At 52.1% G+C, this 18,446-nt stretch overlaps 1 protein-coding gene across 2 annotated transcripts in view; it reads left to right on the top strand.

The window, feature by feature from the left end:
* Positions 1 to 18,446, top strand: part of LOC135235944 (rho guanine nucleotide exchange factor TIAM1-like) — a 74,535-nt gene that overhangs the window by 27,861 nt on the left and 28,228 nt on the right. For both annotated transcript variants that reach the window (XM_064302021.1, XM_064302022.1), the window contains exons 2-8: positions 7,204 to 8,197; positions 9,669 to 10,122; positions 11,446 to 11,618; positions 11,949 to 12,173; positions 13,426 to 13,611; positions 17,259 to 17,405; positions 18,075 to 18,149. In XM_064302021.1, the coding sequence (XP_064158091.1) occupies positions 7,214 to 8,197; positions 9,669 to 10,122; positions 11,446 to 11,618; positions 11,949 to 12,173; positions 13,426 to 13,611; positions 17,259 to 17,405; positions 18,075 to 18,149 (2,244 nt within the window). In that variant the 5' untranslated portion in view covers positions 7,204 to 7,213. The remainder of the gene's footprint in view (positions 1 to 7,203; positions 8,198 to 9,668; positions 10,123 to 11,445; positions 11,619 to 11,948; positions 12,174 to 13,425; positions 13,612 to 17,258; positions 17,406 to 18,074; positions 18,150 to 18,446) is intronic.

The raw sequence follows: 18,446 nt of genomic DNA, 5'->3' as shown, positions 1-18,446 counted from the left end.
CATAATCCCCCTCCCATCTTTGGGTTTCAAGTGAATACGTGTCTCTGTCAGACATGGTTCTTGGGAAAGGGCCGGTTGGATGCATGGTCAAAGAAGCCGGGGGGTATTCGGTTGATGTATCTCCACTCTCAGGGTCATGACGTGGGTACAGCTGAAGGGACGCTTCGGTTAGCCTGAACTCTGCGTGTGCTCTCACTGAAATAACACCTGGAAGACATTACCCAACCCCCTACCCCCCACCCCCACCCCCCATGAACACCAGAGAGATGTGCCACTGGATTCCGATCACGTAGACGTAGGAGGAAAACGGTTCAACTTTCACCGCGTAAGAAACCTTAAGCCGCCAGGTATAGCGAGTTCCTCCCCCCCCCCTTTTTTTTCCACATAAAGCGCAAGATCAGTCCAGGAATGCCTTTCCAGGTGCTTCTCGCTCTACTTAAGCTTTCTTTATTGAAAATCCATACGACAGGTTTTTGGCTTCGGGGCACAAAATGTCAGTCCGCCCCGCCAGCCCCCTACCCCCAAAATGTTTTCCTCGACACCTTTCGCATTCTGTGGGAGCTGGGATCGGACGGGCAGGTGTGGCCCGAGGACGCCCTCCCTCCGTTCCTGTCCCGACAGGCCTCGGCATTCGTGTCCGCAGAGGTTGATTTTTTAAAGTGGTCTTCAGCGGAAGATGCCGGAACTCTGCTTGTCACGCAGGTGAGGAGCGACCATGTGCGGGGGAGGCCCCTCTGGAATACCTGCGCTGAGAGAAGCCTACCTGCGTGAAATCTACCTGGGAAAGGCGAAACCGCTGGAATGACACGTGATTGAAAGGTGTTTTCTTGAAGCGGATATGAGCAGTGCCTGTCATGGTATTATTGCACGTCCCAGATAAGATTGATTGCTGAAAATGGCTGTCTGCACACCTACCAATCTCGTGTCGTATTTCGTTTGAAAAGCGACACGTTGCAAAGCATACGGAGCAGATTGTTAACGTGCGAATTTCGTTTCTACAATTTGTGCGGTTTAGGAAAGATTTGTGGAAAAGGGTTTACCTCTAAAGCTTCTGCTCCCGTTATAATTGTTGTTTTTTTTTGATGTAATTTGGGCGATTGGGAGCAGCTGGTCAGTGGCTGCTAGAAAATTGCCATTTTAAATTTCAACCGTTTCTCCAGCCCGTTCATAATTGATATTGTCAGCGTTAGTCTGTGTGTCTGTGGCTTGCTATTTCATCTGTTCATGCACCACATACTTCATATTTAGAACGTTTCATTCCCAGTTATTGGGATGGACAAAGTTAGTTCGTAAATGGAGAAGGAAAAAAGTAGATCAGCAAGGGAAATAAATAAAAAAAACATATTAAATGAAAAGCAGTGTACTTCATGTGAGAAAGATGCCTTCTGTGGGTATTTTGTAGTGGTGCAGGAGCGTTTTTTTTGTCTTTCTGTTGTGTTTTCCCATTTTCTTGGCTCTTTCTCCATATCTGAAAATGTTTCAATCGAATGTCAGTGGCTCTTTGCTGACTGCACTGTGGCTACGAAAACAAAGTAGGGTCTCTTTGTCTCCTCCAGGTGTTTCTCGCAGCTCAGTCAGTGAACCAGTCTTTCCGACTCTGAAAGAGAGAGAGAGAAAGGGAGGAGGGGGGAGAGAGGAAGAGAGGAGGGGAGAGAGAGAGAGACAGAAGTAAAGAGCTGTGGGGAGAAAAACACGCATTCTTCAGAAGGCCATTTACATCAGAGTGTCGTGAGTTCCTCTCCCACATGCTGAAAGTATGTCTGGGCTCGTTAATGTGACGCGCGGTTTTATCTGCTGTTTACGCTGGCCCCGGTGGCGTACCGGAGCTCCTTCCCCTGAAAGCCTGCCTTGTGACGGGGTCCGCGTTGCCACGGCGGCCAACCCGCGCGCGCGCTCGTGAATGGCGGTCTGGGACCGCGCGGCGATGCGGGACTCCTGCCGAGATGAAGGTGGCTCTATTGTCCGCCCCCCCCCCCCACCGACGCTGCTGCTCTGACATGCCAGAGGATAGGAGGTGGTGACTGGGGGGGGGGGGCGGGGGGACTGTAATGGTTTCGGAGCGCGCTGTGGGACGGGGTGGGGTAAGGGGGTGGGGGGGGTCGGCCCATGGAGGTGGTGCACTGTGGCTAATCTCTCTCACAATAGGTCCTTTATTCTCACCCAGCGGAGAGCCAGAGGGCGACTGGGCTGAGCTACAGTTATTTTTCCCCTCTCCAAGTTGTTTGTAATGTACCAGCGAGATTCCTGCTCCCTTTCTCTCTCTCTTCCAAATGTTGATTCTCTACAAGAGGTCAATGACCTCTCTCCTGGACAGAAAGCAGAAAGGGACTCCTCCTTAGTTGTTTGAGGCGTTTGTTTTGTACACTCGTCCTGTTGTGTAATTTGGCTCAACATGTCACAGTCTATTTTCATGTTTACAGTCTATATGTTTCAGGCTTTTTGACAGCACGTTAAACCAAGGCTCTTGTTTCAGTGTGTTTTTCCCCCCTCAGGGCTGTACACTTAATGTCAAATGATACACGGAATGAGCTTTCTGCACATCGATTAAATCACGCAAGATTTAATTCAGAAGAACGTGTTTGTATCAGCACTGCGTCTCTTAATAGTTTATTAATAGTGAGAAGCTGTATGCGGACTGTGTGCCTTATGCAGTTCGTCCTGAGAAACATCAAAAAAGGCTGCGCAGGACAGTTTTAATACCGTCATTAATTACATGTGCTCTTTTTTGTCCCAAAAGTTCAGCCGTTGACCCCGTTTTATTCAGGAGAAGGGGACAGAAAACTTTAGTGCTGATGCAGGATGTATATATTACAGCGCTCTGGTGTGGACTTTTATGTCCTGGTTGTTAGGCTGGAGGGTTTGAGGCTGGCTGTCTGTGCCACAGAGGGGATGACTGCTTGCAGATAAAGGGAGGTTTATCTCCTGCAGTACCTGCCTAATCCCTATAGGTGCTGCTGTTGCTGATTACATAAGAGGCTGTTGTGTGTTCTCCAGTCATCCACTTCACTGTCCACAGGGAGGGAGGGAGGGAGGGAGAGGGGGGAACAGAGAGAAAGAGATTAACAGAGCAAAATGAAGAGAGAGGGCAAAAGAAAGAGGGAAAATAAATGAGAGAATGGGGGAGTGAGAATGTGAGAAAAGGAGAGGTACGGGGGAGGAGGGATGAGAGAGGGAGAGGTGGAAAGAGAGAGGGAGAGAGGCAGCTGACGCAGAGAGATGAAAGGGGTGCGGGCGCAGGGTACGTGTGGGAGCGTTCATTTGGGGGCTTGCTGTGGTGTGGGGCCTCTGCCAGCGCTGCACTGGCCTGAGTGCCTCTGCAGCCTGATTCAGGCCTTTCCCACTAACTCATGCCCTCCCCCTCTTCCCCTCTACTCTCTCTCCTCTCTCCCTCTTCTTCTCTCCTCTCTCCCTCTCTCTCCCTCCTCTCTCTCTCTCTCTTCTCTCTCCTCTCTTCTCCCCTCTCTCCTCTCTCTCTCTCTCCTCCCTTCCCTATGTCTCTCTTCTCTCTCTCTCTCTCCCCCTCTCTCCCACTCACTTTGTCTCTCTCTCTCTCACTCTCATCTTCTCCCCCCTCTCCCTCTCTCTCTCTCTCTCTCTCTCTCTCTCTCTCTCTCTCTTTCTCTCTCTCTCTCCCTATGTCTCTCAGCAGATTTATGCTCAGGTTGAATCAGCATCAAAGCCTGTGCAGTGTAGCATGTACCTGGGCTGAGAGATGAGTGTGCAGGATTGGGGGGCGGGAGGGGGGGGGTGGTTACAGAAACGGGGTCAGTTAGCAGTTAGGCTTGCGTAACGCTGCTGGGGGCCCGAGTGGGTGGGCCCGCCTCTGCACCCCCCCTCCCCTCGAGAACAACGGCCCCCGGGGTCCGCCCTGCAAAACACATCAGCTCGGCCCTGCTTCCTCTCATCCTCTCCCTCTCCCCTCTGAATGCCGAATTCAGGGCTCATGGAGATGCCCAACCCCCCCCCCCCCACTCAGCCCCCCCCCCCCCAGTGTGAAAGGACAGTGAGCCACTCTGTCTGTCGTGCAGCCAGGCGAATAAAGCGTGTGAGTTCCCCCCCGAGTCTGCGGGTCTCTGGGCTGACATCACCTGCGTGTGTTAAACCTGAATGAGCGTCTGAGAAAAGCTTGTGCCGCACCTTCCTTTCTCTCACACACACCGCCCCACCCCCCCCACCCCCACCGCCGTTACCTCTGCCGCCAGACTCCGAGACGTGAACAATAACACAGCCGCCGATTGCGTGCCAGCCTCTTCCGCCGCCGCCGGTTCCGATGACCTCACCCCTCTAAATGGCGGGTGTTCCGCACTGTGTTTATTTACGCGTGCTCCGCTTGCCTCGTCGTCGTCGTCGTAGCGACAGCGCGCGTGTTCCCGCCCTGAGTAGGGCCGAGGGGAGCCCGTCCGCCCCATGTCAGAGTTAAACGGCTGTTTCTCCTGGGCTGGCTGGGGGGGGAGAGGGGACCGCGAGCTGCCTCACGTTTGACTGAGCGGCGGTGGTGTGGCCTGCCGCTCAGCCTGGCCCCTCTGCAGCGTCTGGGACCCTGGCTTTCCCTGTCACTCAGCGCTTATTCCATTTACGGCCGTTCATTCCGCTTTTAACTGGGTCCACCTGGTTTATTGGGTCAGAACTGCTTGCCAATCTGAGTATTGCCTGTTTTGAAAACAATACCCAGCACACCCTGCAGGTCTTGAAGGTGGATGTGCAGTGCCACTGGAACAGAAGCGTTCACGTTGGTAAAGATCGTCCGATCCGATCGTTCTGCAGTCAAATACACAGTTTCATCCTGTCTCTTTAAGCTGGGGGTCTTGGCTCAGGGCCCTGGGCTGGTGATGTGCATATTGTAGCATGCATTGTTCAGTCCATGCTTACTAAGGCTCAAGCACTAGCTTATGTATGATTAGCTGTTTTTTACTTTTACTTTTCATTTTAAAATGTCTCCAGCTGCATAATAATGCAGGAAAAAAAAGCACATAATAGTATTATTTCTTTCAGAAAAGGTATTACCTGGAAAAAAACACAAATAAATATTATTACCTTAAAATGTCAGATGTTGTATGAACACATTTTGATCTAAGTACCTAACTGTTCAGTGTATAAATGAGTGAAATCTGCTAGTCATTGTTAATAGCCATAGCAACATTAGCATTGTTCTCAAAGCAGTGAGAATGCTTGAATAATCTTTGGCAATTTCGGGGTTATCTTTGATTATATTTTGGTGAGATTCTTACACTGTTTCGTTTAGCTTACTGCGTTCACGAGTGTTTAAATTCTGAGCTGTGATGCGGGCATAAAGGACATGGCACTATCGACAGCTACATTTTGCTAAAGACCACGAGGGAACTGTTGGGGGAGAAAAGCGTCAATGTCATCGACAAGCTAGCTAAACAAAGCCATGTAGCTTTATTGACCGGGCTTTATACGCGCGCACTCCCTCTACCTGTCTTAGCTAAGGGTCTGGCTCCTGCAGTGCGGAGATCGATTGAGTAAGCAAGGGAACAAAGCCAAAAGAATGTAATCACAAAGCTTAAAATGTGAGGATAGAACTAAGTTTCGAGAGAAAGCAAGTGCTTTTATTTTTTTTCTCTTTTGGAGGGAGATGAGGAACTGGCCGCATTGGCTTCAGCCGGGTATGGAAGTACTGTACACACAGGGCCTGCAGTTTCTGTCTCTGTTTCCACCTTTATTCCTCTATGCATAGGTGTGAAAATGAGTTAGTTAGTGTGTACACTGCACTAGAAAGATCAATACGCATGTAGGTTATGTCATATAAGATCAATACACATATGGGTTATGTCATATATTTACCAGTTCTTGGGTGAGGATGTTTGCACACCAAGAAAATTCGCCCACAGGCACTTGGAGAGGATTATATCTAAATAGAAATCAAAGATATCTGACAAGCACAATCACAATTGCATCTCGCTTATTTACTGCCGCATCAAAACACCAGCAGTGCCTGATAATGACCGAAATGCTAGAACGTTCTCAGTGTGGCAATGAATAAATGAAACTTGGTAAGAAATATAGTTTGTGGTTGTTTCCTTGATTTCTGTTGGTTAAAAAGTGTTATTGAGTAGTCCGGAAACTTTTTTAAGGTTTTTTTTTTGGGTTCACCCCTGTGTTAAGATGTGCGTGTGTGTGTACAGCACGTTTACCGTGTGAAAAAGGTTTCGAGCTCTGCTGCGGTTTACGGGCCGCTTCCTGCGCATTGTTTGACGTGCTGTTTCAGCATGCGCCGGGCATACCTCATCGCATTTCAGGCTGCACCGCCTGCCCCCGCCCCCCACGCAGCACGCTGCTGCAGCCTGCGTTAGCGTGACTGCCGCATCCTAAAAACACGTGTGGGAATCGCCCCTCCGTGTGCGGTCCCCTTTCTGCCGCACCCCGGTCTCTTAATCCCCACACTTTACCGCACAAACCTGTTTTAATCCTCCCCTCGGCAGGTGCTGGGAACACCCCGCGTTCTTATTTTACACGCTTTCCCGTGACTCCTGCGCCACGACGGCGAATCACGTTCGCCCTTCAAACGGACTTCTTAAATCTCGGCCGTTAGAGGCCGGACTTGTGGGCGAGCGGGACGTGCCGGCGGAGTGGCGTGCGACGTGTCGGATGTGTGGGGGAGCCGTGGTGTGCTCTCACGCCTTCGCACGGTATCGCTTACGGCTCACGCGTTTACAGACGTGTCCGCTGTGTTTTTAAAAACACCAGAGCCCCGCTCCCGACAATGACCCGTGCGGAACAGCAACCCCCTTCATCTCCTGTTGTAGGGGAACGGTTTTAGGGACGCTCTTTCCACCTCATTACAATGCATTTATTTATGTCAGTAATATGATATGCTGAATGATTGCTCATTTTCTGTGGGGCTTTTAGGGGGGTAGAAACATGCTGGTAATAACTTTTAAACATGACTAGAGGCAGCGTATAAATATCTCACAGATCTCACAGATCTTAAACTACAGCAGAGATAATGAAGATTCTCCTGAGGACGTGCGAGGTTGGCGCTTATAATGGCTGATCCAGCACTCTGGCGGTCTCAGAAGAAATGTTGCAATTCATTAAATTTGATTAGAACTAATCGTGCTCCTGGGAGAGATGTACCATTTTTGTGGTTGCTTGGTGGTGTTCCTGATTTTAAAAAAATAAAATAAAAAATAAGGCACTTGTGATGTAATTTGAAATGTATTTTTTTTTTTTTTTTAACAGACATTGAACCATGGGAAATGTAGAGAGCCAGAATGGGGACCAGGCCTTCTACGGTGATGGGCAGGGCCACTTGTCTCGCAAGCACATGTCCCGGTCCCTGAGGCTCTCCGGCAAGCAGTCGCGCCGCGCGCGCCACGTCTCCTCGGGGAAGGCGGAGCACCGCAACTCGGAGACCAGCACGCGGTCCAGCAGCACTCCCAGCATCCCCCAGTCCCTGGCCGAGAATGGGCTGGAGCCCTTCAACGAGACCAGCGCCCTGCCGGACTTCGGCAGCCCCATCTGGGTGGACCGCGTGGCCATGAACCTGCGGCCCGCCTCCTTCCACAACGACCTGGCCGACCCGGCGGCGGACGTGGACGCCGTGCTGACAGTCACCGCGGCGACCGGCGGGCTGGGGGGCGGCGGCAGCGGCGGCGGCGGCAGGGGCCCGTTCGGCGGGGAGGTGACCTACCTGCGGGGGCCCGGCGAGGGGCCGCGGGAGAGCGGCAGCTTCAAGAAGAAGAGGTCCAAGTCGGCGGACATGTGGCGGGAGGACAGCCTGGAGTTCTCGCTGTCGGACCTGAGCCAGGAGCACCTGACCAGCACCGAGGAGATCGCCGACGCCGCCGAGGAGAAGGACTACGCCGACTGCGGCGGCCTGCTGCCCTCCAGCCCCGAGGGCCCGGGGCCGCTGGGGCCGCTGGACCCGCCGGGGCCCCTGGACGCCGGGGACAGGGCCAACTCCCTGGACGAGCTGTACGGCCCCAAGAGCCCCGCCCGCCGGCCCTCGCACCACCGATTCGCCAAGTACGCCCGCGAGGGGGGGGGCCGGGGGGGCGGCGGCCACACGGGACACGCGCACGACGACAAGATGTCCCCCCTGGAGGACGACGGGAACGCCTACGGCGCCTACACCCTGCCCTGCCGCCGCTCCCACTGCCTGTCAGAGGGGCTCTCCGGCCAGCAGGGGGCCCTGTGCACCAGCATGCATGGCCGACGGGCTCAGACCACTCAGGTAAGGCCACCGCCTCAGCCGAACAAGCTGCTCCACCCCAATCACTGCCGGAGCCGAACAAGCTCCTCCACCCCGAACACCGCCCGAGCAGAACGAGCAGCCCCACCCCTCACTTACACTCCTGGAGTTCAGCTCAGTCGCTGAGTTTTAAAACTCAGGGAGAGGGGCGCATATTTATTTGTCGGTGGTTTTTTTTAGGTTTTTTTTTGATACTTTTAAACCCTCCTGAAAACAGAGAGGCCTGTGCTTCAGTCTGGCTGCATAAATATGTGATGCAGTTTGAAGTGCAGTTGCGTGTTCCGGAATGTTCTGTGCTGTAAAGTAGGGCTCAGCTCTGTGCTTCCGGAGTGTCTGCTGCTGCTGCTGCCCCTGAATTTACAGGAGAGGCACCTTGAATGTTAAAAGGACTGCTGAGACCCCTTAATGTATTCAAGGCTGACGCGCGCACACACACACACACACAGTGCACACACAGTCACACACATGCACACACACGCACACACACAGTAAGACTGCCTGGCAAGACAATCTTTTTCTCATTTCAATTTCATAGTGCCCGGTCATTTCTATTTGTCTGACGTTAATGGACTGAACAATCAAACACTTATGAGACCACTGGGGAGAGCCAGCTCGAATCAGCTTAATCTCCTCTACTGGCTGACAATAAATTTTTTCTACATGTTTGTTTTTCTCTCAGATAGTCCTCTGGTGTTTTTGAGCATTGTGGATGCCCCTGTAGCCCCTCCCCCTTTGAAACGCTCGGTCCCATTGTCATGGTAATGAGGTGATTGGCGGCTCCTGGAGGAGGGCTGGATTCTGGGTGGGAAAGAGGGAATCGGTGACAGTTTGTGGAGGTCCCTCCTATTGGGGCTCCTGTCCCCCCAAGCAGAATGGGGCTGTGGAACGCCTGACTGGGTCATGTGCTCCCCCTGTTTGCAGGGAGGCACCTCCCCAATTTCCCGTCATGCACCCAGACCGTCAGAGGGGAGAGCGTAGAGCTGGCAGGGAGGTATGGGGGGGAGGTGGAGCTCGCTCGCCTCTCGCTAGTGACCCAAACGTGGGGTGGGAAGAGGGTTGGGGGGTAGCTTGGGGTGGGGAGGGGTTGTTTCCACCCCCTCGTCAGGCACTGGGATTAGTGAGTCTGATAGACACAGACACAGACTCAGGACTGTTTGGGAAGCCCCAGTTCCCACAACATGGAGTTTTCTGGAGAATGGCCTCCCCGTCTGCACAGGCAAAGACCGCTCCGTCTATACTCCAGGTGGAATAAGTGTGTGTGTGTGTGTGTGTGTGTGTGTGTGTAGGGAGAAATTGTGTGACCTGGTGGATTTGTTAGTCAGAGTTTGGGGCCTGTTGTCTTTGCTGGATAATGAACACTCCTTGACTTCTGTTCTCCTGTATGTGTGTTGTGCGTGTGCGTATGTATGTGTGCGTGTATGTGTGTGTGTGTGTGTGTGTGTACCCGCTACAGGACGTCACGGCGGGGGAGGGCAGCGAGTTTGGGGACAGCGGCATCGATGGGGTGACGGTGGAGGCGGAGCTCCAGTCCCGGCGCTACAAGACCATGTCGGCGTCCTTCTCCGTGTGCTCGACGGCGGGCGGGAACGCGTTCGCCGACGCCGGCAGGGGGGGCGGGGCCACGCACCCCGTCCAGGGCGTGTACGAAAACTTCCGGCAGGAGCTGGAGATGAGCTCCTGCCGCGTGGCCGACGCCCTGGAGGAGGCGGGGTCGGCCGGCAGCGACGAGCACAGCACCGGGACCGTCAGCTCCGCCTACCAATCAGACGCGCTGCTGGGCGTGGCCCAGGGCACCGTGCGCAAGGCCGGCGCCCTCGCCGTCAAAAACTTTCTGGTGCACAAGAAGAACAAGAAGGTGGAGCCCGCCACCCGCCGCAAGTGGAAGCACTACTGGGTCTCCCTGAAGGGTGGGCATCGCACAACCGCTCTGCGTTTCATCCATCTCTCTCTCTCTCTGTTCATCTGTCTCTCTCTCTCTCTGTTCATCGGTCTCTCTCTCTCTCTCTCTGTTCAGCCATCCCTCACTCTCTCTCTCTGTTCATCTGTCTCTCTCTCTCTCTGTTCATCTGTCTCTCTCTCTCTGTTCATCAGTCCCCCTCTCTCTCTCTGTTCAGCCATCCCTCACTCTCTCTGTTCATCTATCTCTCTCTCTGTTCATCTGTCTCTCTCTCTCTCTCTCTCTGTTTATCTGTCTCTCTCTCTCTCTGTTCATCTGTCTCTCTCTCTCTCTGTTTATCTGTCTCTCTCTCTCTGTTCATCTGTCTCTCTCTCTCTGTTCATTCATCTCCCCTCTCTCTGTTCATCCGTCCTCTCTCTCCCTTCATTCATCCCTCTATCTCTCTGTTCATCCATGCCACTCTCTGTTCATTCATCCCCCTCTCTCTGTTCATCTGTCGCCTTCTCTCTCTTTGTTCATCTGTCCTCCTCTCTCTCTGTTCATCTGTTCTCTTCAATCTCTCCAGTCGTTCATATGCCTCACTTTCTCTGTTCATCCATCCCCCTCAGTCTCCCTTCATCCATCCTCATCACTCTGTCCTTCTCTTACATGTGACTTCCATCACCTCACTGCACATCCTGCTCATGTGCTGCTCATGTCTCTACCTGTCCGCTGTGCTTCCGTTAGTCTGTTCGTATCTATTCCTTGCTTATAATCTTATTAGATTGCACAGCTGGCACATCATTGGGGTTAAGAAAAACACACAATTATTATTATCATTATCATCATCATCATCATCATCATCATCATCATGCAGACACCTGTCCCAGTCATACTGCAGAATCTCATTCTCTGGTCCTGTTGGATCAATACTCTCACAGTCAGGGTCAGTGGCTCACAGTGTTTGTGTTTGTAATGCTATGTGATGTGACAGTGTCACACTGGCAGTTCATTTAAAACAGCACTCTGTCAGGCATGCTTTCTTTTGCTGGTTCTTTTGTTCAATCGAATCATGTCGTTGGCCCTGTGTTAGAGCTAATGCTGCTTAAGCTGGTTTAAAATCCAGTCTGTGTCGTAGTCATTTCCTCTTTCAGCATTTCAGAGCTGCACTTCTTAATTTTGGCCACTGGAGAGCAGGCTGATATCGATCAATTCTCAGCACGTCCGTTTAATTTGTGCAAGTCTTGTGGGATTCGTGCAGCAGGTCTCCTTCCTCTGTAAAAAAATAAATAATTAAAAACGACAATGTCATTAAAAGTCGCTTTTCCCGCTCTGCGTTCTCCCCTCTTCCCAGGGTGCACGCTGTTCTTCTACGAGACGGACGGGCGATCCGGGATCGACCACAACAGCGTCCCGAAGCACGCAGTCTGGGTGGAGAACAGCATCGTGCAGGCCGTCCCGGAGCACCCCAAAAAGGACTTCGTGTTCTGCCTCAGCAACTCCCTGGGAGATGCGTTCCTGTTCCAGGTGAGCGCGTCTCACGTCCCGCCCCCCCCCGCCCCTACCCCCTGCCGTCCAGCTCCTCCTCCTTTACTCTCATTCAGAGACCCCCCCACATCCCTGCATCCTAAACGATAAGATTAGAGCCTCTTTTACCTGCAGATTTATACCATGTTCGCCACCTACCGTCTGTCTGGTAATGGTGCTAATTGCTCCAGATAAGCGTATTGACCGCTCTGAGAGAACAATCCATTTAAATGACTGCAGAGGCGCCGACCGGCGGGCCCGTCGATCGGAGCGGCTGCTCGTTCCCTCGCGGACGCTGACCTCTGACCTCTGACCTTTGACCCCCGGCAGACCTCCAGCCAGACGGAGCTGGAGAACTGGATCACGGCGACGCACTCGGCCTGCGCCGCGGCCGTGGCGCGCCACCACCACCGCGAGGACACGGTCCGGCTGCTCCGCGCCGAGATGAGGAGGCTGGAGCAGAAGATCGACATGGACGAGAAGATGAAGAAGATGGGCGAGATGCAGCTGTCCGCCGTCACCGACTCCAAGAAGAGGAAGACCATCCTGGAGCAGGTAGCTTCCCCTGGCGGCGAAGCACGTAACTCTTACACTTGCCGAGTTTGATTTATTAGCCTGCAGAGTCTGGCTGGCATTTCCACCATGCCTGGATCTCCAACATCAAAACCTCAGGCAACACCTGTAGTTTAACAAATTAGATTTTTCCTAGAACACATAGTTAATGTGTGAGTGTCTTTGTTTATTATTTTGGACATACATACTTACATACATACATACACACTGCTGAAGTATTGTGGAGCTCTCTAGTTGTTTTTGTAGTGTTCTCCTACACCCAAGGCTGTAACACAGTGATGTAGGCTTTTGGCCGAAGGGATTCTGTTGGATTCTGTTCTCCTGGATGTCAGAGGCTGTATGACCACAATGCAGCACACTCCCTCCTTCGCACTCTCACGCTGATAGAAACGGTGGAATCTCGGGCCCCGTCCCTTTAAATCCCCGCGATTGCTTTTTCGACTCCTTCGAGCCTCTAATGGGTGCTTTTTAAGTGCGGTAATTACCTGCGAAGCTTATGTTTTGGTTAATGACTGTTTACAGGAGCGGGGGCTCAGGTTGCCTCTGTGCCCGCCGGTGGGTGGGGGGGCGGTTCTGAGGCCGGCGCCGGGCCGGGTCGGGTTTCCCCATTGTGCGGGGGATGAATGGGGAGCGCGGAAGATTCCAGAAGCGCTGGAGATCCCCGGCTCTCTGGACGCCAGGGGAATGCAGGGGGGGCATTGTTCTACGCTTTTAGATATTTGGCATACGCACAGACCTCTCTGGCTGCGCTCTCACCCCGTTGTCTGGGGATATAGCGCCGGGGCTATGTAAATAATCGCCCCGTCCTGCTCCAGTACCCCCTGAAATACTGGCCCATTAACACAGAATGCCAGGGCTGAAACACGAAGCGGCCACTTCCCTCTATGCGCTGCAGGGGCCCCCAAACAAAGGGTATTGTCTTCCCACACCCACCTCCCCCCCCCACCCTCTCCACCGCCAGGGCCATGATATCACTTTTGGCAGGACTTACCTCTCCTAGAGTTCTTTGATGTGCATTCAAAAAGCAAATGGCATCTGCCTGTGTGCATCCTTCTCTCTACCTTCTTAAATCCTCTCTCTCTTTTGCTCTCTCTCTCTCTCCCTGTCTCTTTCTCTTTACTCTCTCTCTCACTCTTTCTCTCTCTCTCTCTCGCATTCTCTTGTTCTATTTTACTCATTCTCTCACCTCCTCCTCTTCTCTCTCTCTCTCTCTCTCCCCCCCTCCCTCTCTCAGATCTTCCTGTGGGAGCAGAACCTGGAGCAGTTTCACATGGACCTGTTCCGGTTCCGCTGTTACCTGGCCAGCCTGCAGGGCGGCGAGCTGCCCAACCCCAAACGCCTCCTGGCCTTCGCCTCCCGCCCCTCCAAGCTGGCCATGGGCCGGCTGGGCATCTTCTCCGTCTCCTCCTTCCACGCGCTGGTGAGTGGCTGCTCCTCCACCCCCCCCCCCCCAACCCCCCATCGCAGGTCTTTCAGCCTGAGTTCTGTCAGCAGAACAAGGAGGAAAGGGGGAGGGTTATTTAAAGGTGAATATGGTACTGATATCCGCGTGGAACCATCTTGCCAGGTAATTTATTTCAGGCAGAGACTCTTGTGGGTGTTAGGGTTCAGAATTGATGCAGTGCTGGATCCTCTCAACTGACGAGCCCACACGAGGCCCCCCCACCCCACCCCAACCCACCCACAGCTCCCAGCACCACACCCCCCACCCTCCCACTGCAAGTCTTTCAGGTTCAGCTCTGTCGGCAGTACAAGGAGGAAATGGGGGAATTACTTAAAAATAATAATAATTTACATTATTTAAACGTGAATCAAATTTTGCAAGTTTGCAAGTACTTGTCAATGCGTGGTCATTCATGAGAGTCAGAGACCTATCGGGGGTGTTGGAGTTCAGATTTTGATACTCTCTAGACTGTAGGTAAAGGAGAAACCCACACAGGTTGAATTGCCTCTTACTGTCGTTTATATAGTCTGACGTTCTCCTCTTCCTCCTGCCTCTTCCTCGCGTGCTCGGCCCGCTGGCCTCATTCCGGTGCGTTTGCTCCGCATTTTTTTTTTTACCGCGAGTGTCTGTGTCGCTGTGCGTTCTCATGCAGAGTGTGCCGTGAGGAGACTCGGGCAGAGGGAGCGCGGCTCTCTCACGCCGACACAAACGAGCGCGGTTTGATAGCGCCTTGGCTAACGCCTCCTCCGTCTGGCAGGAGAAGCTCTCTTCCCCCCCGGAGCCCAGCCGTTCCTCCCCGAGCGCGGAGGGAAGAGGCCGCTGGAGGTGGTCTAATATTAGACAGCTCTTCGTCTTTGTTGAGCGTTGGTTGTTGCAGTGTTTTTCTGAACGCCTGTCGTGGAATATCGCCCAGATACTGCTTCATATAATCCACAAGTTTCCACGAAACTTCTTTTGAGTAGAGTTTAAATGAAACCTTTTGAGGATGATAAATGGTTAGCGTTAGCGTACAGTCGCTGCCTGTATCGACTTGTCCAATGAAAAATAAGCACATAGCTACTGAATCTGCTGTGAACACACTATTGGTTGCTTAGGAATATCAATAGGTCAAGCGTAGAAATAGCGTAGCAGCACTATCCAAAGATATAGCGAACTCCTGTAAGGAAGCTTAAATGCATCATCAGGGATCAACTTTTCTCTTTGTACAGTGCAGAAAAAAGTATTTTTTTTTCGTAGCACACAAGGTTTTCTTTTAAAAAACGAAAGCAGAACCATGATACCCGTACCTGATCAAACAAAAACACTGGAGCCAACAGCTGCCCGTTTGCAGGTCAGACAGAAAAGCCAGCTGCAGTGCTTCATGTCCGTCCCTGCTGTAGTAACTAACCTTTTTGACTCGCTGCGGTGGGATTTGCAAAGATACAGGAAAAAAGACAAGTTCAGCAAGTTGCAGTATACTGCACTTCCCTGTCCTTGTGCCCTGATTATGAGACGTGTACGGTCTCTGTTCCACTGCTCGTTTATTTGCGTGCTTCTGCCTCCGCTGATAACCAGAATTCCTCATGTGATTCTGACCTTTGGAGTGTGCAGTGAAAGAGAATGAAATTGAATTAAATGAAATGAAATGAAAATGGAAAAAAAAAAAACAATTTATCATTCTCATCCGCAATATATGTATCACAGGGTTCATTTCTAATATGATAGCATTTATAAATATCGTTATGAACGTTATGAATATGACAGCGTGCCCCATTTCTCCGCTTTATTGTACGGTCGCGCGCGCATCGCTGGGCTGGTTCTGCGCAGTCAGAGAGCCGGGTCAGGTGGAGATCACTCCTCCAGAGGCTGTCTCTTTCTCTCGCCCAGATCTGAGCTGAGCATGAATACACCTTTTAAACGAGAACTATTACTGGCTGACTTCAAACGGAGAGGTCTTCAGCTTTTAACAGATGAAAAAAAAACCTTCACAACAGAGAGCCAATGGGATTTTCGACTGGAAAAGGAAAAAAAAAAAAAAAAAAGAAGAAGAAAATACCGGAGCGATGAGACGGAAGAATAAGGCTTTAATTTGCGGCGCTGAATTGGCTTATCAGTAGGATTCTTGTTCCCGGGTCTCCCACGCAAGTCAGGGACTAGGTGGGCGTCGGAGGACTCTGACAGCAGGAGGGAGAGGAGAAGAACAAGAGGAGACGGCGAAGGATCTTTCCCACGTACTGCTCCTCTTTGAACAAGGCTCCTTCAAACAGCTCTCCGTTTCTCTCTCTCTCTCTCTCTCTCTCTCTCTCGCTCACTCACTCTCAACCGCACGCTTTCCCTCTCCTTCCCTCCCTCAAAAAAACATCCTCAAGACCGAGATCTAAAAGAGTAGAAAATAAAGATGGAAAAGAACAAAGGAAGAGAGTGAGTTGATGGAGGGGAGGTTGGAGGCGGGTGAAGTGCTTCCTGTGAAATACGGCGACAAAAGTCAAAAGTTGAAGCTGTACCCGACAGTATTTATTTGAGAACCTTCCGGAAAGTATTTCTGAGAGAGCCCGTAAGAGTGCCCCAGTTTTTTTTTTTTCTAACCTTTTTTATCATTTAGCCCAGAAATGCCAGGCTCTGTTTCAGCCTGCAAGCATTTGACACGGAAAACATCACCCCACGCGCTTCGTTTATTACCCTCCATAACGAGTACGTCGTCTCCGCCAAGATCACAGCAAACAGAAGGCAGCAGTGGTAGCACCGCATAAAGAGAGCTGGGCTTGCAACTCTGAGGTCATGGGTTCGTTTCCCAGGCGGTGTTCTGCTGCTGTACCCTTGAGCTTGGCGCTTGACCTGAACCACTACAGTAAATATCCGGTTTGTGTTTTCATAATAAAGACGAATATGTGAATGTAGAACGTGTGCTGTGTAAGTCGCGTTGCAGTGCGCGAGTGTGACTGCCTGCTAAATGTCTGCACGGTAAACGTAGAAGGAGTTGTGCTGGTTCTTTGGGCTGTGCTGGTCTGACTCCTGGTCTTGCTGAGACGTGCTCTCTCTTGGTCTATGCTAGTCTCACTTGAGTTGGCTTGTCCCTGTGGATGTCAGATCGTATGGGCTGTGATTCTGGGTATCTGCGAGGTAGTGTTATACAACCAAATTTCTAGGTTTCTTGCTGTCCAGTCTGTAATACTGCGACTTTCTCGGCGTGTCTGCCTGTCTGTGTTGTATTACTTCTTGGGGTGTCTGTTGGTCTAGTTGGTCATACATGGCCTCGATTTGGGTGTCTGGTTTGGGCTGCATTGCTGGAAGTCTGCGTAAATGTTGGTTTGGACTGTACCTCTGGGGCTATGCTGGCCTGGTTTGTAATATTGGGTTTCTCTTTGTGTCTGGTTGTGCAGTTTGAGTCTGGATTCCTATTGTGCTTCATGACTCCTGTGTGTGTGTGTGTGTAAGTGAGTATGTGTATTTGTCTGCGTGAGTGACGTGTATGTACATATGTATGCGTGTGTATGTCAGTGTGTGTGTGTTTGTATGTCACATGCACGCACAGATACGCATATGCATAGAGTGTGTGCGTGTGTGTGTGTGTCAGCGTGCGCGTGACGTGTGTTTGAGCGTGTGTCCGCGCGTTCGCGTCTGACGGTGCCGTGCGATTGGTGCAGGTGGCGGCGCGTACGGAGAGCTGCGTGAGGAGGCGCACGCAGGCCATGTCCCGCTCCTCCAGCAAGCGCAAGAGCCGCTTCTCCTCCCTCTGGGGCCTGGACACCACCTCAAAGAAGAAGACAAAGGGCCGCCCCAGCATTAACCAGGTCAGCACCCCCCTCCCTCCCCTCCCCGGTACTGTAGCCTCCTATATCATCACAGGGTCCTGTTACTGCAAATACAATACGCATCGCAGTGTCGCACAGTGTCATGTTCACAAATGGCCCCCGTGTGAAACCTCTTATGGACATGGCGTATATTTCATAGACTTAAGATGCTTAATCTCTTCAGGCTCAGTAAAAGGAGACTTTGGGGAGGTTTGACTGCGCCCTTTAAACTCATAAAGGGGATTAACAATGTGTACTACAGGAGGTTCTTCAGGTTGAGTTCTGTTAGTGGCACCGGGGGATGTAAATGGAAATTAGCAAAATGTAAATTCCGCTCAGTCATTAGGAAGCCGAGAGAAGTCAATGTGTGGAATAGCTTGCCAGGTGATGTAGTAGAGACAGACACTAGGGGGTTTTCAAGACCAGGCTTGATACGGTGTTAGATACTATTTAGCCTGTAGGTAATCAGATCACAAGGTGCAATTTAGTCAGGAAAATCGCGAACATTGTCATGGACCTGGCTTGTGACTCGCTCACTCACTCACTCATGTTTAGCAGGCTGAAGGGGGCGCTATTAGCACTGAAGTACCTGAAATTGGGGGGTGCTGCATAAGGTGCTTTTGCGTCCTTGTTCTGGTAGTCAGACGGTACCTGCTCCTCCTCTCCCAGGTGTTCATTGACGGGGAGGAGCCAGTGAAGAAGAGCCTGGACGGCATGCTGGAGGACTCAGCCAGGGAGAGCGTGGTAAGCGACGTCCGCTAAGCTTCGTAACCTAGCGACGAACCGCGGGCGATGCTGCCGTCGCGCGCGTGCCTCCTGGACGCGTTCGCGGTCATTCCGGCGGTCAAACCCCAAACGCACACCGCGCTGAATGTACACACCCAGGCCTCTGCGGGGGTATGGGGGTGTGTACGTGGGTGGGTTGTGGGGGGCTTAGGGGGGTGGTCAGGGAGGTGTAGGCGACCGCTGAAGAGGAAGCCAGACGGGGCGAAACGGGGCCTCCGCTTCCTGGCTTCCTGCAGGTGCATTATGGGTCAGCGT

The sequence above is a fragment of the Anguilla rostrata genome, chromosome 12 (genome assembly GCF_018555375.3).
Source record: "Anguilla rostrata isolate EN2019 chromosome 12, ASM1855537v3, whole genome shotgun sequence".
Taxonomy (NCBI): Eukaryota; Metazoa; Chordata; class Actinopteri; order Anguilliformes; family Anguillidae; genus Anguilla; species Anguilla rostrata.
Note: the sequence above shows the minus strand (reverse complement) of the source record. Positions and strands in the feature narration are given on the sequence as shown.